Source organism: Pavona decussata, unplaced genomic scaffold (genome assembly GCF_977016875.1).
Source record: "Pavona decussata unplaced genomic scaffold, jaPavDecu1.1 SCAFFOLD_124, whole genome shotgun sequence".
Taxonomy (NCBI): Eukaryota; Metazoa; Cnidaria; class Anthozoa; order Scleractinia; family Agariciidae; genus Pavona; species Pavona decussata.
Genome location: NW_028145538.1, coordinates 1,513,772 through 1,539,894, shown reverse-complemented (window position 1 = coordinate 1,539,894; position 26,123 = coordinate 1,513,772). Strand labels below are relative to the sequence as shown.

General features: G+C 38.1%; 1 protein-coding gene across 2 annotated transcripts in view; it reads left to right on the top strand.

Annotated features, from left to right (window-relative positions):
- The window catches only part of LOC146469392 (uncharacterized), an 85,162-nt gene that overhangs the window by 33,950 nt on the left and 25,089 nt on the right, over window positions 1-26,123 (top strand). For both annotated transcript variants that reach the window (XM_085123420.1, XM_085123419.1), the window contains exons 9-29: window positions 346-426; window positions 1,521-1,565; window positions 2,246-2,281; window positions 2,780-2,815; window positions 3,373-3,399; window positions 3,788-3,823; window positions 4,894-4,947; window positions 5,685-5,744; window positions 7,062-7,097; window positions 7,892-8,011; window positions 8,915-8,959; window positions 10,859-10,912; window positions 11,217-11,273; window positions 13,037-13,226; window positions 13,846-14,022; window positions 14,861-15,156; window positions 16,489-16,704; window positions 18,032-18,233; window positions 21,852-22,031; window positions 22,579-22,755; window positions 25,710-25,940. In XM_085123420.1, the coding sequence (XP_084979546.1) occupies window positions 346-426; window positions 1,521-1,565; window positions 2,246-2,281; window positions 2,780-2,815; window positions 3,373-3,399; window positions 3,788-3,823; window positions 4,894-4,947; window positions 5,685-5,744; window positions 7,062-7,097; window positions 7,892-8,011; window positions 8,915-8,959; window positions 10,859-10,912; window positions 11,217-11,273; window positions 13,037-13,226; window positions 13,846-14,022; window positions 14,861-15,156; window positions 16,489-16,704; window positions 18,032-18,233; window positions 21,852-22,031; window positions 22,579-22,755; window positions 25,710-25,940 (2,356 nt within the window). The remainder of the gene's footprint in view (window positions 1-345; window positions 427-1,520; window positions 1,566-2,245; window positions 2,282-2,779; window positions 2,816-3,372; window positions 3,400-3,787; window positions 3,824-4,893; window positions 4,948-5,684; window positions 5,745-7,061; window positions 7,098-7,891; window positions 8,012-8,914; window positions 8,960-10,858; window positions 10,913-11,216; window positions 11,274-13,036; window positions 13,227-13,845; window positions 14,023-14,860; window positions 15,157-16,488; window positions 16,705-18,031; window positions 18,234-21,851; window positions 22,032-22,578; window positions 22,756-25,709; window positions 25,941-26,123) is intronic.

Sequence of the window (26,123 nt, the reverse complement as noted above, 5' to 3'; positions counted from 1 at the left end):
TTTTCAGTAAATGTTAGATAAAATCCCCAAATTCTATTTGGTCGAAAAAAATGTTTTTTCCCTTTTTTACCCTATCGAACCCAGGAAGTACCCTTAATTTCTTACTTTAAAGTCTGTCTACAGATTTCAAATATTCAACTGTTAATGGTCTTAATTTACAGGGAATGTTTGCTTTATCAACAGAGTTGGTAAATAAAGGTAATTTGGCCACCATAAAGAGGTTGAAGGGGCCAAATTATTACCTTATCAACTGTGTTGATAAAACCAAATGTTTGTTTTCACTCCCCTGCTGGTGCAGCACCACAGTTTATTTAGAAACTAATCCACTTATCTATTAATTTATAGGGAGAGCCTGGCCTTGGTGGCCCAAATGGTACAATAGGCATGGCAGGAGATCCTGGAGAGCAGGGGTTCCAAGGTTCAAAGGTAATATAATAATATAATATTTATAAAGCTCTTATACATCGCTTTTCTTAGCACTAAGGTACTGCAAGGATTTGATTAAATAGCACCCAACCCTCTCAAAATTTTATGCATCAGCAGGCAACACCCGACCGGTTAGCTCAGTTGGTAGAGCTCCGGACTACAGTGCGGGAGGTCGCGGGTTCAAACCCCGGCCAGACCACCACTTAGGGTCTTAAAATAACCGACGAGAAAGTGCTGCCTTTGCTCTGACATCTGCAAATGGTTGGACTTTCTAGTCTTCTCAGATAAGGACGATAAAACCGTAGGACCTGTCTCACAAACCTTGTTTCTAAATAACTCTGTGGGACGTTAAAGAACCCACTCACTGTTCGCAAAGAGTAGGGGACGTAGTGTTGTGGTCTGGTCTTTGTGCATACAGTTCTCATGATTGGGCGGGAAAATGCCTGGAGATATTAACTGCATTAAAGCTACTCTAAAATCCAAAGGTAAATAAAGATTGATGATGATGATGATGACAAAACATGTACAAGAGTATTTAGTAAAAAGAGCTAAGTCCCACAGGGTCTTTTGGAAAGTGTGCGACATGATGAATCATTGTCTGTTGGTGGTTTGACCATGGTCCAACGTGAAAATTGAGAAAAGTCTGTCAAAGATAACTAAAGACGTTTTTGCTTTGAGAGCTCAAAGATAATTTTTTGTGAGTCTGAGAGTTTGCTAGCAGTAAATCATTTTAAGCTTAATTACCAGTTTCAAGTCTTTTTGAAGGTGAAGTATGTGGAGACTGGTCAGCAATGTGTATCTTCAAGCTTTCTGTTCGAATGTGCCACATCTGGTAAACCAATTCACATAATGCTTGGACCTCAAACGTTTTTAGTTTATTGTGAAATGATTAGTTAACTCGCAGAACATTAGTTGAGCTGTTAAAGTAAAAACACTATCTTTAACAGACTTTTCTTTCCTTCTTTGATATTCACCACTAAAGCATAATAGCCTTTGATGAGATTTTGTTCTCAGAAGGTTTCTAACTATATTAATTTTATGTAGTTTACATATAACAGTGGATTATTACATATTGCAATGTGTTACTCTTGTAGGGTGATCCATTTGATGGTCCAGTCAATGCAACAAAAGGTTCCCAGGTAAATTCTGTATAATTGTGGGTAGTACGCTGTATAGTGCTCTACCCATCATGTCATCAGGCATGTAAGAGTGAGTGAGTGAGTGCGTGAGTGTCCGTAAACAAACAGGTCCGCAGTGCGTGCACAGCACAGCCCACATGTGGGCAATGCATACCTGTTTTTTATACTGCAATAGATCACTTCATATATGTGAGCTAGAGCCTCTGATCGGGATTCAATGACAAGTTTACTGGCAACACAAGTGATGTTTTAGCCTAGTCAAGTTTGAGTCAAGCTCGGATAATTATTTTTTCCTTATTTTTCCAGTTTTGCCCCTGTTTAATTATTAAGTTTAAAGCAGTTGTACCATTAATTGGTGCTCTGTAGAGAGTTATGAGTTTTTTCTTCTGAGTTTTTGTTTGAAGTTTGTGTAATTTATGTTTAAAAAAATAACTTTTCTCTGAGAAGGCAAATTTTACTCGGTAATTTAGCTTATTATTCTAAACTATTGTAATTTAGATTGATCTGCATGCTCACCAGGTTGTCTGTTAGTGTGCAAAACTCAGCTCCATGGAGAGAACCACTTTCAGTAATCCCTCTGAAAGCTGAATCTTCGTCTCTCTTTTAAGCTACACGTAATTAATCCAGGGTTAAATTTTCATGTTATTCAGTCATCTCTAATGGCTCTTGTTTATGTTTAGGGGGACCAAGGACCTAAGGGTGAAAAGGGAGACAGGGTAAGACTTGCACACTTATTGGTACTGTTCACTTTCATACGACTGTAAAGCAACACTAATCCTGTCTAATGTCAAGATATTTATGTTGTGACAACTTCAAACCATTCTACAAAACAGGAAAGTCCTGTTCACACCCCTTGTGTAGCTATCAGTATTATAAGCCCAGGAAGTTGGGAAAGAGGGGAGGGTTATGTTATGGCACATTTGATATAATGTCTCTCATTCTGCACCCTGAGACATATGTCAAATTTATGAATAGGTATGTGAAACCAGTTTATTTTGTAAAGGTAAATTAAGTCATTCAAAGTGAGGGAGATTTGACCTTTTTTGGCCTGAGGGAGAGGATTTTTAGCACTTTCTTTCTCTCTAAACTGGCCATTGAGACTGTTCTATTTGTCACAAATGTAACAACAGCTACTAATACAAGTGTATATTATGTGACGATAACTTTTTTCAAAAAATGAATATTTTATTAAACAATTCCCAAATTACCTTTAGGGACCAGAAGGGCCGCAAGGTGGTGTTGGTATTCCTGTAAGTATTGCATGTAGCTGTTAATTATAATTCTTGTTGAGCTAAGGAGGAGGTGATTGTTTGTCCATTCATAAGGCATTTAGTTGAGGTTTAGTAATGTAATGTAAAGAATTTAGACACTGCTCTTTCATTCTGTTGCTTAGCATGGTGGTGAAATGATTATTGTATCAAAATTAAGCGTTTGTTGGGGTCAGTACGTAGGTAAGTTTTCTTCAAGCACTCCTTTAGTGCTTATTTCAAATTACAGTTTGAATTAGATTAGGGAAAAATTTTTACTGGCAATCAACATTGATTCACTATTCTGTGAAATGACTGAAATCAAATTTGAAGCTAATTCTGGATTACTGCATGGATTTCATAGAGAATCTGAACAGGATGACATCAACAGCAAATAATTATTATCGGTTGAATTAATAGCCAAGCAAAAATTGTTACAGTTTGTTAAGGTTAATCTTAAGTTGACCAACAATCTGGCCTCCACACTTGCAAATTCAATTGCTATTTTTTTGTCTTGAGTATTATTTAATATTTAATATATTTATCTTTGACTTCTTCAGGGAAATCAAGGTGAAGTTGGTGCAACGGTAAGACTATTGTGGATCATCACTTATTATAAATAAATTCCATTTGGGCTGTTCAAAAACATGTTTATGGCATACAGCACATAATTGTTATAGATTTCCAAATGAGGAGAAACACCCAACATGTAACTCATTTATACTGTGAGACTTTTTATTGAAAAACAACCATTGGTGGCTTGTGTTTAGTGAACTATTAGTTAGAATAACAGTTCTTGGAGCTATTTACTTGCTGAATAACACACTTTGCCTGGCTCTTCATTGAAGAAAATGTGAAGCTTTGATTTGTATGAAGTGTACTTGTTTTTGGGGATGGCATTGTCACATTGTATTGCCATCTTGTTTGCCATAAAAATGTCTCATTTTGTTCACTTTTCATTGTCATTTCCTTCAGGGGAGCAGAGGAGAGCGAGGTCCTAACGGAGAAAGGGTAAGAAGCATTTATCATTATCTATGCCTAGAGGCTGGTGAAGAAGTTGCTTTGCTTCTTGTATCACTATTGAGCTCTGGTTGTACATTGATTGTAAAGCTAAATCCAATGTCTCTCTCCCATCTTTTTCCCAAGCAAATTGGCAAGAGGGAGGGGGAAATCCCATTTAAAAATAGTGGGTGGTTTTTTTTACCTTTATGCATTGCTTTAAATCTGTGGGTTTTGTAGGGTGTGAAAAACAAAGATGACACAGACTGTTACAGTTGTTCTGGGCCTGTTAAGAGTATGGGCTTGAAAATAGTGTAACAAGAAACATAACTATAGTACAGATTGTTAATGGTGCCAATTTGGGGGTATAAATTCAATTATATACTGCGAAATATGCATTTTTATAGGCACCAATAACAATCTAAACAGTAGTTATGTTTTCCGTTTTTCTGCTTTGCTATTTTTGTCAGCCAATGCCCTTTATAGGTATTTAATTGCCGTCAGATGTGACTAATTTCACTTGGGTTGTTGTTCGTCGAAAAATTGAAATAATGAGGAAAATATCATTTGCGAACTGAATAGTTAAATAAGAGTAAAATAAATACAATGTTTAAATCACAAAATTTTATTCTTTTTTTCCGGGGGGGGGGGGGGGGGGGGGTGAATAAGGTATTTAGAGTGCCTTAGGGAAGCGACCATAACAAGTTTGTTCAAAGAGGACTCACCTTGCCTGAGGTAGGGGGGTTAATCTAAGGCACCACCTATCTTATGAACATTACTGACAAAATTTTGTTGGCTTAAAAATTTTGAGTTGGCAAAGAAATGTTCAGCTAACAAGAGTCAGCATTGCAAGATCGACAAGAAAAGTGAAATTTGAATCTCATTGTCATTTTTTTACTACTGTATAGAGGGGTGGCTATGCAATAAAGGCACCATCTTTTGAGGTTGAGGAAGAGGGGAGCAGGCAGACACCACCATCTATTTTGTGGTTGGTGGGTCCTGTTCAAGTATAGTAGTATTGACTACTTCCCTCATATTTAAATGTATAATCTTGTATAATTCTGTGAACCTTTTATCTGTAGGGTGACCAGGCAGAAGGGGATGCTTCATTGTTGAAAGGAGACAGAGGAGAGATGGTTTGTGACTCATTCTTTGCCCAGCAAAACTTGTACATGTAGCTGTTAGTGACCTTCTCCTCCTTTCTTTGCTTGCTAAACATTTTATTATTATTAGCTAAGTACATGTACTTGTCATTCTGACATTTCTGCATCTCTACTCTGCCTTTTATTTCTTTTTTGAATAATTATATATTAAATAATAACAACAACAGCCCATCTTGGAAAAGAGGGTACACATTCAGTTCTGGGATCATCTGGAGCAATGGGGACACCTAAGCATGACTGCCAAATCACAAATGCAAGCTAATTGATGACTTTCCGACTTGATTTCACCGAATCGTCCCCAAGAGGACTTAAGTAGTCTACAAACCTTTCTCCATAATCTCTGTTGATAGTGGTGTTAGTTTCCAATGAATGAAAAGTGTTCTCGAGTTGACTCCTTCTGATGAGAGTCGACCCATTACCTTCCGGTTATTAGTTCATTTTGAAGCTTGAAATGCTTCTTTATTTATTTCATTTCATTCAAGTCACCATTTCACTTATCACGTATTCCACAAGAAACCACTGGGCAACTGCATAAATCTGACATCATCCCTCTCAGCCAGGTTTTTTGTTTGTTTGTTTGTTTGGTCTTCCCCCATTTTCTGTTGTCAAAATTGTACAGTTTCATTTGTCAGGAGTTTCTCGCCAACATTTTCTGTACGTGGTGAACCCCAAGCCTCTCAGTTAGTAAATTCTTGATTTACTCTTGTCAGGGAGCCCCAGGTGAACCAGGTCCCCCAGGAGAGCTTGAACTCGTAGGTCCAATCGACAAGGTAAGGTTTATATTGGACAGAGCTCAGTTGTTTGAAAGCCATATTAATGCTAATCCACAATTAAAAGCTTAATCAAGGTTTTCTGCTCGCTCATTAAAAATGTTTTCAAAAGCTAATTTTAAGCTTATTAATTAAATGGTAAAGGAAAGTCTTCATCAACACTAATTAAAAAAATTCTTTTTGGAAAAATCTTTATTGATTGGTTATTAAAGTCAAAATAATCAAGGTTCACCTTAACCCAGTATTAACTTAATTAATTGGGCTTCGAACTACATGTACTCATGGGTCCAGGAACATTCAGCAAAAATCAGCCCAATCCTGTACCAGATCTTCACACTTTTCCAGAGAGAACACCTGGTAAAATGTACTTTAATGACGTCATAATGTGTCAGGAATGTGACACATTAAACTTAATGACTGTGCATGCTCGACATTTGCAGCAAAAGGACTGCTCACAGATGGATTTCCAAGATCACTTTGTCGCTATAATTGTTGGTAATATTTCACTAACCATATTCAGAAAAATAAATCAATAATTGCCCCTGAGCTCAAGTTTTGATTATGTGTACGAGTTAGTTGAATGCATGAGATTGCCAAACACAAATTTTGACAAAACTATGACGGGAGAGACAACACCATAAAAAAATGTGTTTATAAGAACTAGTCATAGTTTAGTGAATCAATGCAGGAAACTACATTCAAAGCAGGACAAGTGTCAAGATAATATGTTGTAAAGCTTGCTTCTATGTGCACGCAAAGCAAAGGTTTGAAAGTTGCATGAAATGTTAATGCAACTTGTGTCAGGCCATTTTCACCAATCAGATTGGAGAGCATGATTAATGTTCTTCTCTGACGAATATACATATCTTAATACGAGATTAGTAATAGATGTGGTTCACTGATTATTATTTGAGAAACCAAAGCGAAAGAGAAGCTAGTGCTTGGTGTATTTGTTTTGTTTATAGGCCGATTTTGCTGTACTTTGGTCAAAACCGCTCAAATATTTGTCAAAGAACCCGTTTTCTAACATGAAATTGCTGTTGACTCAATCAGCTTTTTAAGTAAAAAAAGTTAGAGAATATTCAAATTTGACCATTTTAGGAAGTACAGTAGTGCCTTACCAATGCAAAATCCAATAGTTCATACAAGGTTGGATCATAGATTGTGAAAATGTTTAAGAATGTGAAAAAATTTCTGTCTGCTCAGATCAAATTTTTTCACAAAAAGTGGGGGCCTATGGCCCCCAAACCCCTTCTTTGTCCACCACTGACTAACTGACTAACTAATTAACAGGATTGTAAACTTAATGTTTTGTAGCTTGTGAAAGGACCAAAAGGAGGGCTAGGATCTACTGTAAGTATGATGGTTATCAATTTTTGTTACATTTAATCTTAGGGAAAATACTGCAATTTATGTTGTCATCAAAGGCTCCAGATGGCCTCATGTTGCATTTTCCGAGACTTAATAATCATAATTGTCCACTCAAATAATCGTCCTTTTTGGGAAATACCATTTCCCCGTCTTGTAAACTGCAAACTTGTACCTGTGAACAGGACTGAGCGAGGTCAATTCAAACTTGAACTTAATGAAAACCCTGTGTAAGATATACATGTAAGATGTGGTGAGTGTACATATGAACCATTATATAGGGGAGAATGGCAGACCCATAGGAGTGCGTGCAGAAGAACAGATGGTGCGCTCTCTCTTCAGCAGTCTTGAAACATGGAAATAATGATCATAGACATAAAATTAAACCCAAGGATTTGCAGCACTGCCATCAGAGGACCACGCAGACAAAAGCCTGTTCAAAGGGCATGCCCCACACTGAACTGGGACGTGAGGCTGGACCAACCATCAGTACACAATGCGGTAGAATAGTAACAATGTCGACAATTGTGTGGTCAATATCGCATACAAACCTGCCCTGGTCCCAGGCTTTTTCTCTTTTCTTTCTCCTCAAACAAAATTTATCCACAGAGTGGTAACAAAACACTGCTCCATTACAGGCTTAAAGCTCAGTTTTTGTTGGCGGGCAACGAACAAAATTTTCAGGGAGCCTTGGTTTGAACCTGTGGCCTTCTACCATAGGACATTTAAATAAGTTGAGCGTTTGCGATAACTCATAACTATTATTGTTGTTAATCCAGGGCGCTAAAGGAAAACAGGGTCCAAAAGGGGAACAGTCTTCTGAGAAAGGTGAAAAGGGTTTGCCGGGGAAAGTGGGTTTTAAAGGAGATTCTGGTGAACCAGGCATGCGTGGTTCAAAGGTGAGTGCTACAGCCATCATGTGACTATGCAATTTCAATTTTGGTTTAGTGCACAGTCTACAATTTGCAAAAGGTGCATGATTATGTAAAAGTGAAGAAGTTTGAAGAGAAAACCTGTGGGCTTTTAAAAATATTCAATCTTTTCAGTGGCAGTGGCCAGTTATTTTTAATTTATGGATTGTGATTCTCTTGCATTGTTCAGGCATCTTCACATTAAGTGTATGAGGAAGGGGGATACATGAGGCGGGAACATAACACCAAAAGGGTGGAAATTGAATGGAATAAAATTGGGGACAGAAAAAAAATGTGCACCATTCCATAATACTTTACAACAGAGAACCTTAACAGGATCATTTTGATATATATTTATATATATTGTTTTTTCTTTTTTTATTGAAGTTCTTGAAACTCTTCTGTAAATACATGTTTGTAATTGTTGCTGTTGTTGGTCTCATTATTGTTGTTTAGCCTTATCCTTAAATTATATTGTGATATTGTTGGGATGAATTTATTTATTCATAGCCACATAAGCACTGTTGCTAGTAGTGACCTAGTGAGCCCCTTGTGGATGAGGCAATAACCGGGAATATTTAGTATGAGAAGTGGGAAGTGCAGAAACCCTTTCCCAACTGCACCCCCCCCCCCCCTCTCTAACTTTATTTTAAACAAAGTTGATTTTATTATAATATTGTTGGGATGAATTCATTTATTCATAGTCACATAAGCACTGTTCTTAGTAGGGACTTAGCTAGCCCCTTGTGGATGAGGCAGTAACTGGGAATATTTATTATGAGAAGTGCAAAGTGCAGAAACCCTTTCCCAAACCACCCCCCCCCCCCCTTTTCTATGGTGTTAATTATTATTATTTCGAATCATTGAAAAATATCCTTATTTACTTTCTAGGGAGAAGCAGGATCGAATGGAGAGGAAGGAGAACCTGGTCTAAGGGTATGTCTGAAAGGGATATTTTGTATGCATGTAGCATTGAAACTATGTAACTATACAAATTTATGTTAGCACTGCAAATTTATGTATTAAAATTAATGTTTGAGCTAAATTTACATGTACAGCGGTATGTCAATTTATGCCAATGTCCTAAGTGATTTTCATGCCTTTTTTGATGCACATGTAGGCATATTTATTTTGAAGAAATGTTGTTTTATTTAAATAGTTTAAATGTATGCCAGTTTATCTAAATATTACTGAAGTGATTTTACACCAGGCTGATGCTTCCCATCTCCATACTTACTTGCAATACAGTAATGGACATGCAAAAATTCCAAGGCCTGGTTGTTTGAAAGCAGCTTAATTTATGATTAAAGTTAGCCAAGGTTTTTATCTTGCTCATTTAAAATGTTTTCAAAATCTAAGTCAAATCTGTAGGGCAAAATCCTTTGGAAATACCTTTATTGCTTTGTAATTAAACTTGTTTACTTAAACGAGCTGACTACGCGAAATACTAGGATGCAAACGACTTTGTACTTGCCAGAGAGAAACCTCTGCTAGCAGGGTAACTCATGCTTAGAACAACTAGGTACAGGTCAACAAAGTGCATGGGAGAGAACGAGGACCCCCTTAAGATTTTAGCAAATTGCCAAATATACAAAGCACAAATCTTAAACAGCTTGCCCCTGAAGATCCCTTAAACGCTGCACCACACATCACAATATACTCTTGTACCAGTAGGGATCATTGACAATCATGCCTAAACAGATAAGAAAAGTGACCTACAATGCTATTTTTTCTTCTTGTGCTCATATTCTTTCCTTTTTGACCTATGATTGTGACATCTGATACATATTTTTATCTGATGAATAAAGACTTATTTATTTATTTATTTATTTATTTATTTTGAATAAAGACTTATTTATTTATTTATTTATTTATTTATTTATTTATTTATTTATTTATTTATTTAACAACAACTTCACTCTAGAATACTCAACAACAAGACAAATCTGGCAGTAAATGGCACTATGGACACTGGGTGCTTCCTAGGATAGCAAACGAGGTTGGGTGGTAGCGATTCACCCTGGAAGGGGTAAATGGGTGGTTAGCGAACACACCCTGCAAAATAAATGGGGTGGTTAGCAGACACAAACCCTAAGCACAGCCACTAAGTGGGGCAGTTAACAGACACAAACCCCAAAGCACAAACTTGGGTGGTTGGTGGACACACCCAGAGATAATGAATGGGGACAGAAACCCCTGGGCGGTAGCAGACACACCCAGTGAGTAATTTGGGGTGGTAGCAAACTTACCCAGAGAATGATACCCCCCGAGCCAGTGCTTGTAGGTAACTAATGATAAGGTGGGATATGGGACCCACCCAGCCTGCCACAGGCGATAGCTAAGTGGAAGGTGTGTACCCAGACAAGTAGTCCAAGTTTATTGTAAGGGAGGGGAGGGGAGCGGAAGGAAAACAAACTTACAAGGGAAATTGATAGCGTGTCAAGTTTGCTATTAATACAGACTGGCATAGCAAAATACATGTACATGCACACAAGTGCTGTTCTTTTGAGACCTGATATACAACAGATGGCTAAACTGATAGTATTCAGATAAGCTCATGTACGTGATCTAGGAATAATGACATGGGCATAAGTGCTGATATGAATGGTAAGGTAATGTAGCTAACATCGTCCATTGCTCAGATAACAAGTTCCTTGGAATGTTTGTAATACACTTTGTCACCAAAAGGCAACTCTGTGGTCAAGACATCGAGATAAGCAATAGAGTCAAGCTCTTTGTAGTTAACTGTACTTTACAAGTAAAGTGAGCATTAACGTCTTTATTTATTTATAACCACATAAATTGACATACTATTGCTCATTAATAATTCTTCAGGGTGAACAAGGTCCTGAAGGTGACAAGGGTGAAACTGGCCCAGATGGCCCGCAAGTAAGTGAAAGCTTAACAACAACACTTAAGCAGAACAGGAGATCCAATTGAGGCAGGTAGCTAATATTTAAAAAAAATTACAGAGATCAAAATGGTAATGAAGGAAACTTATTTTAACTTACCTTACCTTAAATTACCTTCACTAAACTTTGGAATGTATTGTGAAAAATCTTTTATATGTTTACAGGACTTAACAAGAAAACAATATACAAGTACAATGCTGTAGTAAAATTTAGAGTCAAATGGTACATATAATTATTGTGGAATATTTTAATTTCCTTTATTTTCATTATTTTTTTAATAGGGAAAGAGAGGTGACATAGGAAGTAAAGGTGTTCAGGGAAAAGGTGGTGAAAGAGGGGTGAGGATTAGTGTTGACCTGCTGTCTCCTATGATAGAAGATATAAACAAATTTAACCAACATCACACAAAGTATTTTGAAGCCAGAAAAGCACTCTTACAAAATGATGAAAAGATGATTTCACAGTCTTACACTGCATAACATGACTTTCAACACACACCTCACATGAAAAGAAAAGCTTGTTGTCTGGAGTGTGAATTGAAATCACATCTCCCTGGATACTAGTCAGGCGTGATGACCACTAAACCATCAAGGCAACCACTTTAGCAATGTGGCCACTTTGCAAAGTGAGTAGAATCATCCACAGGCCATTCCATGGGGCATTTTCGTTTTGAGGTATATGTGTGTTTCATGGCTTCTATATTCTGAAACAGGATTAGAAGTGTAGCCAGTTTTTCAGGATCATTAGTAGGGGAAGAAATAAAAGTGCTACTTGATGTCAGGGCTGTCACTAAGATTTCAAGTTGCTGGATAAATACAATAAGGAGGCGGGGAATCAAACAGCTAGGAATTTCTTTTGGTTCTATTTTTCTTCTATTTTCCTATGAAAATAGGCGGGGGCCATGTTCTTAGTAACCGGGGGAAATCCCCGGCCCCCGCCTCTTAATGACAGCCCTGGATGTTGCTCTCATTTCAGTTGTCGCACATTGGGATTCAATTCACAGGCCCAGTAGCATTAAAAATATAAGCTAAATGATAAATATCATGATTAATTGCTAATATCTTAGTGCCTGTACCTGAAGCTGAAAAAAAAAAAGCAGAAAGAATGAACAAAAAATATATTGTATTAAGGTTGTTTCCAAACTTGTTGACAGTAGTCTTGGTTTTAGAAAGGAAAATTGTAACTTTTCAGATGATATTAAAAGACTAATGAATATATATTTTACTTTATCTATGTTTTTTAGAACAAAAACATGATAAAACAGGGTTTTTTATTATCATTATACTTGACTTGGTTTCCGTGTGAATTTTGAAACCTATATTATAAAATAAAATTGAAAAATTAGCAAAAAAAGTGAAACCTGAAGTTACATGTTTCACTCAGTGGATTTTGGGGGATTCTTATGTTGCTAAGTGGACAACCCTTTGTAAATGTAAATGTAATTTATAATTATTTACCCACAAAGTACCAAAGAGTTCTAGGAACTTGTTCAAAGGTGTCCATGCGTTCCTGGTCGAATTGGAATTTGGAAATGTTGGTTTTTGTGCAGGGAGGAAAACCAGAGAACCCGGAGAAAAACCGTCGGAGCAAGGACAACAACCAACAACAAACTTAACCCACATATGACACCGAGTCCGGGAATCAAACCCGGGCCACATTGGTGGGAGGCAAGTGCTCTCACCACTGTACCATCCCTGTTCCCCTTTAATGCATAAACATTCTATTGACCATTAGTATAAATCTACTAGTGTTCTATCACGAATGCCGTTCGCTGATTGGCTACGCTACTCGCTATCTATTCTGTGATAGATAGCGAGTAGCGATTTTCAACAAAATGGCGTCCGCATCTTTGTGTTTTCGAAGTGTCTGCGATGAGGAAATAGATAATTTATTTGTTTTGTTTTGAACGAGTAGTAGATTTATACTAAAACAATTAGATTATTCGCTCTCGATTTCTATGCGTGATAGTTGATTCGGGCTTCGCCCTCATCAACTATCACGCGATAGAAATCTCGAGCTCATAATCTAATTGTTAATTAAAAGTCATAGATTGACTGGTCTACAGGGTTTAGTGTCAAACCATCATGTATTTATACCACAGGGTGGAGTGCCTGGGCAAGAAGGTGAAAAAGGTGAATTAGGTACTGCAGGAACACCTGGTGAAAGAGGAGACCCTGGTGATGTAGGTGACATAGGACTGCCTGGTGATCCAGGACCCCAGGTCTTTGGGCCCAAAGGAGATAAGGGTGCTGTTGGGGCAAAAGGTGAAAACGGATCCATTGGCAATCCAGGTGAGACAGTAATTTCTATGATGCCTGGGAAAGCTTGATTGCTTAATCTTTGAAATGCTTTGGATCTGCCAGCAGAAACCAAGTCAAAACACCCAGTCAGACTCCATTCCCGCGAAACTATTTGTCTAACGGACATAACTCTTACTTTATAACACCTCTCTTAATGAACACCAGCCAGTCACTTTTAGTCTTAATTTAATTTATTATATTTCACACCTTTACTTTCTGTATAAATTATCTTTTGTGTTGCATTCTTTATTTGATAATGGTGCCAAGATGACACCGAAACATTGTTCCATTTTTTCACTAATTTTTATAGTCGCCGAGATTTTGATCTTCTCAAATGATGTGGTCAACAAAATTTATTGATTACCAATTGCAAGTAGCAAAACAAAGTTTCACATTTAGTATCAATTTTCATCTTCATGACCTTAGATTTGAAGAATTAGCCTTAGTTGTCACCTTCCCAAATAGTAAAACAATGAAGCAAAGCATGAAGGACAGAATGATTAAATCTAATCTGAAGACCAAATCATCACTCGCATTGCTTTTGCATTGAGCCTTTCACTTGGCTTGAATGTTCTGGTGGTTTAGCTCAGCATGTCTTGTCTCTTTTCAGGTTTTGGGGGTATGCAGGGTGATGTTGGGCCACCTGGTGAAGAAGGACCCAAAGGTGATAAAGGAGAAAAAGGAGCACGTGGACTAGAATTGCCTGGGCAAAAAGGAATGGATGGCCCCCCTGGACTGAAAGGATTCAAAGGAGTGCAGGGAGAGAATGGCGAGCAAGGCCCACCTGGTAACTATTGATTGTAATTTGTTGAGCATAAAGAGATTCAAGAGATGACGTTTCAGGTGTAATCACCTCATGAGGGAAGACAATGGGCTAATGCTGAAAAAAATTAGCTCTCTAATCTCTTTACGGTTGCCAAATTATCAGTTGTCAACTGCACTGATGAAACCAACTATTTGTTTCCACTCCCCTGCCAATGCAGCACCACAGTTTCTTTAGAAACTAACCATTTTAATGCACAGGAGAATGCGTAATAAATAATGCTTCTATGTAAAGCCCTTCAACAATAGTTATTATTCTCATTCTCTTTGCTTGCCTATAAATTATTGCTTTAAAATGTTCTGTTTGGGGTTACAATTTTTGTTTTGTTTTAATTTTTTTTATGTGTTTAAACAGTGTTGACACACATTTAAACAGTAGTTAAACTCATTTTTGTTTAAAACACTATAAAACGTTTTTCACCTTAATTCCTCTCATTGCAAATAAGGTCATGCTAAAGATTCGCCAATGCAATTCATCAGACAATAATTGGCAAGGACTTGCCCCAAAGACACTACGCTGATTTCAGGGTCAAGCAAAACATCAAAGCAGAAATAAAAGGGTTCACAATCAGATAAGGAAAGATGAACAAATGAAAGAATATACAAACACAAAGTCAGCAACATGCTCTTACAGATAGGGTTCACAGTGTTATCTTGCAAAGATGACATGTCAGTCATTATTCTTCCTCAAAGCCAATCAGTCAAGAGTTGAATAAGCCCTGGTTAGTTACACCACTACACATTCTCTAGATTAAGACAAACTCGAATCTAACTCTGCTTTGAATAATTTTTTTTCTTCATAGCGGATCCATTCTTCTGTCCGGAAGGTATTTGCCCTCCTGAAAAACCAGGGGAACAGGGTCCCCCTGGTGAAACTGGTCCACCTGGTACTCAGGGAGAACAGGGTACACAAGGCCAAAAAGGAGAGCAAGATCAGTGCCCTGTTTGCCCTCCTGGTCCAAAGGGTCTCAAAGGAAATAGAGGAAATCAAGGCTCACCTGGCAATAAAGGTATACAGGGTCCAGAAGGGACAAAGGGTGCTCAAGGTCCTACAGGTGAGGCTGGAGCACCTGGAGCTGATGGAGAACCAGGAGAAAAGGTAAAATAATAAATTATACAGTCAATTCCCTTTATTGCGGACACCATCCTTACTAGTGAGAGTCCATAATTGCAGTAATTTATTTCAGTTAAACATCTGTAATTTATTTTGCTGGGGTTTTAGTTGCTGTGCGTATTCTTGGGGTGTCTGTAATAGCAAGGAGTCTGTAAGGCGTGAGTTGACTGTACTTATTGACTGAGTACATTGTGGGCCTAGAAGGGTTGGATATAAACTATATGAAAATGTTTGGTTCAAGCTCACGTAGACCAGCTTTAACAATAACCTGCATAACAGGGAAATAAGTTCATTTAGCCAAGCATGAAGCATGAGGTACGATCACAGAGCATGAGGCAAGGGCCATTCACCTTGACCTTGTGGAACTTCCATGTACATTTAAGTGTGGCAAGGTTGTTTATTTTACCTAATTAAGGTTACCCTATACCTTCAGAGGTGTCTCACATCCAAGCGATGTAGCGCATCCAGTTTAAACTAGACCAAGAATTTTGAATTAAAATGAATTGTCGAATTTTTCACCTCTTAATGCGAGCGTCCAAATCACCTTTTTAAAACTACAAGTCAAAGCAAATTTTGTTTTTCGCTAATTTAATTTGCTCCTCAGTCTCCGGACCCAAAGCGCTAAAAAACATGTCTGCATTTTGCCATATTTAATAACAATGGAAAGTTATAGAACAGTTTCAAAATAGGATGAAAAAAATGTGGAGTGATCGTACAAAAATCGCTCTCGGAGAAAAAAATTTTGAAAGAACAAATTCCCAGACACGTTTTTGTTGTTTATTTGTTAAACTAGCTACTGTCCAAATTTGAAGGCAAACAAACAATTAGCTCTTGGAGTGGCTCCTTTAAGTGAAAAATTGATTTGAGAAAACAGTACTAAAAATTCGGCAATTCATTTTATTTCAAACTTCTTGGTTTAGTTTGATAACCTGCTTTATAAGCTTTAATTTGATATAAGGGTGTAGGTATCTACAGTTTAAACCGAACACGCTACATCACTTGGATGCGAGACACCTTTGAGGACACCACTGAAGGTATAAGGTTTTGTTCTGCTAATTCGCTTTCCAATTGAAATACAACTTGTCCATCTAATGTAGGTTAGCAACAGTTACTGCTACCTGTGGGCCATTCAATTGCAACTTTAACTTCCAAATTAAGTCGAAAGTTGGTTACAGTGTTAAGGTTACCTCAACTTTTTAGTTACCTGTTAACAAATAATAAATAATTATTCTTCTTCTCAAGTTGGAAGTCAGTGCAGACAGTCAAGGATAGTATTGAATGTGCTGTAGTGTTAATGATGTGTTTATTTGCCTGCAGGGAGCTAAAGGCCTTGAGGGACCACGTGGACCGGATGGAGAGAAAGGTGACAGGCCCATTCCTCCAAGGGCTGAGCTGTTTCAACCACCTGGTGATGATGGAGATGCAGGTGACCAGGGTGCCAAAGGATTGCCGGGTCCTCCTGGAACTGATGGATCCCGTGGACAAGATGGCCGTACTGGAGAACAGGGTCCCGATGGACCTCCTGGGATGAAGGTACATTTTTTGTAAAAGAAAAGTAAAAGGGAATGGCAACATTTTTCATTATTAGATTTGAAGTACTGTTGGGTTCTTATCGCATTTACATCAAAATTTTGCTAGTGGAATATAAAATTTAACTGATAAAAATAGCAAAACCACAAGTACACTGTATGCTGAATGGTGCACACACCGTGGGAGCAACCTCAAGTCAACTGTTGAAAGCTGCCCTTAATTCTCACAACAAGAACCCAACAGAGACAAACACAATGCTAAAAGCAAAGGGAAAAACTGTTTTACGTCTGTACTATTATCTGACCAAAAGACGCCAAAACTGAAAGGGTGGGTGGGTGGGTGGAAAGATCAGACAGTAGCGGACTGCTACCACATTTTGTGAGACATGACCAGTTTATCCCAGCCTCCAGTCCCCAGAGGTGTATAAGAAAAACACTTTATACTTATTTTGTTTCCCTTAGGCAGTGGAATATTACCCCTTACTTGCCTCAAGTCTTGCTTGAGCTAATTAAAGACTGTCAAACAGCATGCTTTGTGTGTGTGTGTTATTACGTTAGGATTCCAATTTTCTATTTGTAACATAAAACACTTTATTAAAAAAAGATTATGGATTTTGACTTAAGTGATGTTATTATTACGGTACCCTGAATCTTCAAACTGTGCCCAGCCAATGAAACTCAGATAAGATGTTCATGGCTTTATCATCAAACTATGAATGATCCCACTTACTACGATACTGTAATTACTAGACTTGGTAAACTTGCTATTGCTGAGCTTTGAGTATCCGAGTACGACCTATTTGCTTTTCCACTGGCTTTGAACACATTTTCTCAAGTAAATCATTTTAAGAACCTCTGGTATTCTTTCTTGCTCTTCCACCAGGTTTCTTCATAGCCACAGGTAGTGCAAATCTGTGTCACACACAAGTATTTGCCAAAGTCTCCAAATTAATACTTAATAAACGAATAATATCAAACGAAATGCCCCCTTCTGTGCTATAATCAATAATCTATCTCCTTACACAAAGCAATAGCTACCGAAAAATCCTGGATGGATACATTGGAGTTTGACGGATTGAACAACAAAGTGACCAACAGTCTCAATAAACGGAGGTTTTGTGTTCCATGAAACGTCAGACGGGGTGCACAATGCATCTATCAAGTGGTCAGACCGTTATGCAGAAAGTTACAGCACAACTTCTCTTTTCTCTTTTGTCTCATGCATCTTTAAGTGGTCTGACCATCTGAGCATTGTGTAGAACTTCTCTTGGGGACTTTCCTCTGTTGTCTCATGTAGCTTTCTTTTCATCATAATGAATTTGTCTTCTTAGGGAGATAATGGATTTCCTGGTCTAGAAGGAGAAATAGGCCCGGAGGGTAAGGAAGGAGATGTTGGTCCAAAGGGTGAATCTCCACCAACTGATCCCGTCCCAGAAATGGGCAAAAAGGGAGAAAAAGGTGACCAAGGAATGGAAGGGTCCCAAGGAGATAAAGGAGTCAAAGGACAGAAAGGAGATGGCCCTGATGAGCAAGGTACTTTGTATTTACTAATGTGTAGTATGTCAAAGCATGAGTACTCACAGACGCTAGAAGCATATATTTACAGTAGCCTGCGAGCAAGCTCTCTTGGGGGTGGGGGGCGGGAGGGAGAAAGAGGAGAGAGCCCTCAACGATGTCTCAGGAATTTTCATTTCTGCGTTGAATTTTTCAACGCAAAATGCTGATTGGTGGATATTGAATTTGGTGCTTACGTCATTGCTCTTCGCGTGCGTCGTGTTGACAACACAAAAATGGTGGCGGAGTTTCTATTTGTGAAGGTTGCGAGAATTTCTCTAAATAACCTAAGTTTTCTCTGGAATTAAAACCCGAGCAAAGTCAAGCTGCTAATGCTTTACTTCAAAGTAGCGATGTTCTTGCAGTTTTACCTACATACGAGATTTGGGACAAGTTTGAGGCCAAATTTAAGCTTTTGTTTGGTGTTTGGCTCAGCCGAAAAAAATATGAACATCTTTCAGCTTACGCTACAAATTAAAGCTTTCTGAATATATTGACTCAATTCCGAGTGCTTCGGTAGGGCGTTAGCAGCGAACTGCCAGTTTTTTAGGGCAACGTTCTTTAGAAGCGCAATGATTTCCTTTTGATCTGGCACTCTCACGTCTGCTTTGCTATTTGTTCACAACATCACAAATTTCACACGAGTTGAGTGTTCCAATGAAACCACATTGTCGATATTGAGAATTGCGTCCTCGTTCTCGGAGACCCGGCTGCAAAATTGAGATCTTTCCGATTTCCTTGCACTGCTTCTTTTTTCCCTGGCCGGACCGTGTCAAGTTTTCGACATTTTTTATGTCCAGACATGGCAGAAGGTACATGGCAGTCGGCAAGATTCGCTTGACCCTTGGGACGACATTTGTGACCTCGACCTTTTGGTCAATCGGCTTTTAGTGTGCTCACAATTAAGTAAAATCCTTCACTAAATTTTCTGATTTTTGTGGCACTCGCTAGGCATACCCAATCAGAGAAACTATAGTTTTTGTCAGTAAGGATTCCCGTCTTTTGAAGTGTATATTGTACCTTTCACATTTGCTATTGTTTTCGGTTTGCGCTTATTGGCCAAATTCGACAGCTGGGACAGCAGGGAGCCGCGGGGAGTATTGGGGGCGGCATTCAAATTCCTGAGACATCGTTGCAAGCTCTCTCCTCTTTCCCCCCTCCCGCCCCCCCACCCCCAAGAGAGCTTGCTCGCAGGCTAATATTTACAGTCGAAGCTCTCGTAAGCAACCACCCAGGGAATTGGAAAAAGTGGTCATAACTAGGGCTGGTCGCTTACGAGAATGCAATCTCAAAATTGACCAAAAGCTGAAACGATGAAGCTGGTCACTTACCAAAGGTTTCAATTAAAGGTTTCTACCTTGGTCTCAGGGCAACATTCTTGATCCAGCCGTACCTTATTATCACTGATTTTTGCGGGACTTAATTTTCGCGACTGTTGCGATTTAAAACATTTTCCGAAATTAAAGTCCCGCAAATAAAAGGTGCCGCGAAAATTAAGTGACCTATGTAAAAACCTTTATTTCAGTTTTCTGTCTGCTAGGAGAATACATACGGGTAGGAGGGTTCAAATTTCAGTTCAATGCATGCCCTTATTCCTCATCATCTGACTCATCTCACTGAATCAGTTCCTGTAACACTTCCTCAGTACAGTCTTCAAATTTGCCATCGGCATCTGGCTCCCTAGGCCTATAGTTCTCTGTGATCAGCTGCTTGAGCCTCTTCATGATGGCTTCATTCTTTTCAGTTTTGCCGATCTCCGCAATCAATTTCACTGGAATTTCCAGCTTTCAATAGTGCCCTTGCAATAGGGCCTCGGTGCTTATATCAGTGACTTTTAAAAGATGTTATGTTGCTGACATTGACGAAAATTTCAGCCAGTTGTGAGCGAGCACCAATTACTTGATTCGCAAAATTTGATTACCTTGTAAAACCATGATTCGTCAAAATCGCTAAATTTAAGTTTTGTGAAATTAAAGTGGGGCGAAAATAAGTGATAATAAGGTAAATTATCTTGAATTTTAGATCCGAGATTTTTATCTACAGACAGTTTTAGGCAATGCTATATTACTGTACATGTAAATGTGATCACGAAGTGTATACTTTTGTGGAAGAGTTGCCGTGATGCGTATCAGAATCTTTGAGTGGTTGCTAACGATCGACAGCTAAAAACAAAGGAAAAGACCTGTTGGTAATTCTCAAAAGTGGTCATGGTCGCTTACGAGAACTTTGGAATACAAACCTTGTGCCTTGGTTGGTCTAGAGGAGTTTGGGATTAGAGTACAGGCACATGAATAATTCACTGAGTGGTGTGCAGAGTGGTGATCAGAGTTTAGTGTCCAGTTTTTGGTCAACGAAGTTTGGCAAACTGTTTTGGTGAGTTGTGGACAAACAGGTAAAATTTTCACAGAAAAGATAAAATGTCCAATGAAAATTCTGACAACATCAATCAGTTGCAAGTGATCTCATCTAGGTTAAAAAAGCAAGAACCTTTTTTGAAGTGAAGAGGAAGGAAGTTTTTCCCAAATATGTCACTGATAGAAATCCAGTAATGACGGTAATTGATCACAAATTACCCTGTTGGTTAGTCGTAGTTCACTTCTCGCGCTCACTTGGAAAGGAAACAACTGCTACACAGGCAGATTGCAAAATAATGACAGGGAAGTAACTGACATGTTGTGATACTCTGGGGTCAGAAATTCCTGCTATTTTGAGAATAATTTATTGTTTGCAGACTTCTTTTGGATTAAATACTGTCAATTAGAGCGGTTTTTTAATTGAGTGTTGAAAGTAATTTCGCATTTTCTTTGGTTTTGCATTACTACACTCTGTGATTGGTTAACAAAACCCACGCCACTTTCTCAACCGATGGGAATCCAAACAAAAACCAATCGTGTTTTGGCCACATGCATTTTCACGCACTTGGTGCCAGTAGCATGTATTCGCTTTGAATTCTGATAGGCTTGTTGTGTTGTTTACATCTGTTAACATTTGAAACCTTTGGCCAGAGTAATTACTTTGGTTTTTGTTCTACGACATTCAATTGGAAACTGCTTTAAAGGATAAAAATAAAAGTTATTGCATAAAAATAAGAGTTAATTGCATGTGTACAGCTCACCCAACATTAACTAAAAATGTTTTGGTCAGTGCATAAAACAAATGGGTTTAATTTTGCTGTGGGTGTGTACTCTGGTTACTCAAACAGGACATCAAAACATGATAAAAGTTCTAATGCGTCGTATTCTCTTATAAGCCTCCACTAGGATGTGAGGTTTGTTTGTAAGAACCTCTCTCTCCATTCTATCTTGCCTTCTCCCAATGAAGTGTAAAGGATTCAAATGCTTGCTGAATTATAGGAAAAATTGAAAACAAAATACTTCAAAACCCAGACCAAAGGTGGAGCAGGGCTTCCCTTGATGATTTAAGTGAAATACTGGAGTACTGCTCCCCGAGGCATCATGGTACAGGAATTGCATTTAGCGCTAGCATGTATACTGTAGCAGCTGTGGGACCCTTAAGTTCATGAAGACTTTTAACTCTTCATGCTTTGTGTAGAATGTCTGCTTCCCATAACTCATGCTTCTGTTTTGCCTTCAATAGCTCGGAAAAAATTTCAGGGATTTAAAGGTGAAATAGGACAAATTACTGGATCTAAAGGAAGGAAAGGCGACATTGGTTCCAATGGGACTAGAGGAGAAGATGGTGCAGATGGATTGCCAGGCTTAAAAGGTGATCCAGGTGCAGACTTGCAAGGGCCCAATGGAATGAAGGGTGAACCAGGTAACTTTATTCTACTGTGGAAATGAAAGTGAGATGATCGTGTTTGTGACCTGGAGATAAAACATTTAGTGTTTTGTGTTAAGTTGCAAAGAATGTTCCAAAGTATGCTACAGTACAACAGTACTGATAAGCTCATGGTGAAGTAGCAGCCTGGGGGGAGGGGGGAAGATCTTGACTCCTTGGAATTATTTTTTGACTGGGGAGGGGGGGGGGGTGGAAACTCAGATCTCTAAACGCTAATGACCTAACCTATTTTAGACCAAAAGATTTCATTTTTTAGTACCTCTTTTTCAGGCCTGGCATCTTAAATTTAAATCCATTTTCATACCTGGCCTGTGGAATCCATACTCACTTCTAGACTTTCAGACAAAAATGGTTAATATCTATATTCCATTTCCATACCAAAACGTCTCCAAAAAACATACCCTTTTGCACTGCACCCTCACAATGTTTGGGTTATATGACATATATACATGTACATTGTACATGCATCTTTATGCTTATGAGACAAATTTTGCAGTAACTTGGTGGTCTATTTGTACAACAGGTGTAAAAGGAGTCAATGGTAGCAGGGGTCCCTCTGGTGTCAAAGGTGATATAGGACCACAGGGCCCAAATGGAACAATAGGAGAAGCAGGGGCTGTGGGATCACCAGGTGTTCCAGGAGACAGCGTGCCTGGCCAAAATGGAACAGATGGAGAAGATGGCCTCAAGGGTGCACCAGGTACATTTTTCTAACATAACAGCAAATGGTCTTAATAACATGACTGGCCTCTGACAAAGACACTTATATAAAACAGACCTTTTTGTCGTTTACATATGACTTCATGTTTGACAGAATTATGTGTTTTAGTGAGAATTTTAAAAGGTAAAGGGACACCTTGTGATGTCTATCTTACGGTTCATTAATCTCATTAGCGTGCATTTCTGGACATATCTCGATGTAATGCAGCTGCTTTCACAATGGAAAATAAAGCCAATTCTGCTTGTACTTTTTCCATATTATTGTAAAAAAAACTCGACAGCAGTTTTCTATGGTCTATACTCTTATAGACACCATAATATGTTTAAAATTTGACACTAAAACCACTCGGCTGCGGCTTGTGGTTCCACTTGAATTTGAACATTTAATTATTTTATGGTCCATATTATACTAGTATAGGAAAATAAAATGGTACAAAGGCAGAAAAGGTTTGTTATGTTAATCCACATTTAATTAACAGAAGCTCTGATTCTAAACCCCATAAATCACTTGAAAAACAATACATCTAATTAAAGCAAAATAAGTTGACCTTATACTGGTCAGTAAATCAATTTGTTCGTATGGATAGTGGAATATGTAAGAGCAAATAAATTACACATACAAATCATCCTATAAGACAAACAGTTCATTTGTTATGCAGCTCTCAAAGAACTCCAACTTCATTATTGCAGCCTAAAAGATGTGTGGTTGTCTCTAATTTTCTCTTTTGGATTACAACATAATGCCAATTCCCGTTTTACCTGTATAGTTATAAACCACACAAGAATAATCTTGTATTAGTACACAGAACATGTGCAGTAACAAAAGGAGGCGCCATCCTGCAAACCTTATGAAACAAATGCCTCATTCACGCCAAGGCGTAGACACGTTTAAAAGCTGTTTAGTTAAACACAGTTTAAAATTGTTTCCTTCATAAAAGCTGGGTTCGGATTTTTGTAGACTACAGATTTAGCACAAATGAAAAATAAGTTAAAGTTTCCTTGAATCCTATATCAAAGCCAATGGTTCAGCTTTCTGTTACCAATTTTACATTTTGTTAAACCTGGTTTAATTAAGGTGGCCGAACACAGTTTTCCAGTATACAGGTGTTAGTAGACATTATTTGAAAACTACGTACTTCTGAGTACCCGAAATTAGCATGGTGCAAGATCAACTAAGAAGGAATAAATTTTGATACTTCTCGTTGTGCAAGGTGCCATTAAGTAAGTAAGTAAGTAAGTAAAGCCTTTATTTAAAGAGGGTGGCACTTAATAGCCAAAGGCTAATAAACTTGTGGCCCTCACAACTATTTACAATCTAAAATACTGTAAGCTAAAATATATATATATATATATATACAGTTGAAATATAAAATATGACAGGATTCGATTATAAGATAACAAATAAATTATTAAATTATGAAATGATGCAAAAATTGTTGTTCCTTAAAAATCTTGGCAAACATGTTCAAGCTATTAACCGTCCACAAATAATGGTTTTCTTTAATTTTCAGAAAATGCACTCATTAGATTTTTTCCATTTTTTGTATCCAGAAAAACTCACAAAATACTGATATAGTGACGCTGCTTTCATGTAATTTTAACAGACAGATCTCCTGTAAATGTTGGTTTTGCACTTTAACGGTTTTTGAAGATACCCTCTGTTAGATTTTGTTTTCAGTTTGTAGGCGAGTTACGCTTTTAGAAAACTACTGTTTTGTCAAATTTCACGAAATTCTAACGAGCGGTTCCTTAGAAAACAGTTCATTTCCATTAAAACAACCAGTCGCAATTTTTTGCCCAAATGCGCATGCGTGGCTTTTAATTTTAATTTTCTCAGCAAAGATGAAAAGCGTACAAAAAGGCTTAGCTCATTGTGAACTCACTCTCTTTGTTCGGCGCTAAATGAAGAATGATTTACAAACGAAAAACTGTGTTATTTTAAGAGCAAAACTTACCTTTGTGATCCATTTGGTATAAAATCGAGGATCGATAGTATTTGCTTACCACAACCCTAGCGCGCGCCTAATAGCTTCACTAACAGAATCTGTAAAGTGCGCGCAAACTGTGTTCGGCCACCTTAAATGTGTTTTGTTGGTGTAAACGGGGCTTTAGTAAATATAAAACGTGTACACAATATAAACAAATTAAAACTAGCTATATAAATGCCTTCTTGAATAAATCGGTTTTAAAAGTCTTCTTAAAACAACCCATAGACTGAAGTAATATTTCTGATAAAAATAGGAAGATTGGTCCATAGCTAAGAGGCAGCAAGAGACTTATGTGTCATATAATGAAGAACTAAACTACTATAACATTATACACTGTATATGACAGAATTGTTTTATTTGCTTAATCAAGCCTTCACGTCGTTCTCGTATGCAAATTGAATTTTGTTTCCAGCATTTGAGGTGTACAAAAGCATCCAATTTCACTTCCAGTTTGAGTTGGGTGAAATACCGCGCAAGACAGGGCTGTGACGTCAATACAGGAATGCTAGTTTTTCTATCCCTCAAGTTTTCTTTTGTAATAGGAACACAACATGAAGATTTGATCAAGCAAATAAATAAAATTATATCGTATACACTTTAAATCGAAGGTTATAACTAGTGGCTTCTTTAAGTTAAATAAGCTCATGAATGTGAGACAAAGCCATGGCTACCCTAGAAAGCAGTTTTTGGCTTGCACAGGTGGTGGTAGTTTTAAAAAAAGTTGCAACATGCAGAGAGCAGTAGGCATGAAAATTTCAACTCATTTTTTGTGATTTTGTTGGCTGTCATGTTGCTTGTGAAAGGCTGGCTACATGTGTTAGCCTTACTATACACTGGCAACACAAGATTTTTTTGAAAAATTGTGTCACCTGTATGAGCATAAAACGGCAGGTGCAACCATGTCCTTAGGTGTAAGCAAGCTTTGAACATCTTTTGTTTTCCTCAGGTCAAAAAGGTGAACTAGGTGAAAAGGGTCTTCCAGGGCCTAATGGCACCAAAGGTGCACTAGGTCCAGTAGGACCTAAAGGGGCACAAGGTGGGAATGGAACAGTTGGATCTACTGAAGGCCCTCGGGGTCAAAAGGGGGAACCTGGAGAAAAGGGGCCAAAGGGTGAGAGCATTGAGGGACCGCCAGGAGAACCAGGACTGATGGGATTACCAGGTGTCCCTACAAAAGGTATTGTCTTTTCTTTTGAAATTCACTGTTTTCATGCCATTTGTGATTTAGAGATAATTGTGTATGAGCCTTATATTTAACCATGTAGCACAGTTTGACAGAAAAATAGGATGATCATTATGACACTGCCAATTTAAAGACAAAGATGTTTAGATGAAATTTTTTTGCCATAAGTTGTCACCA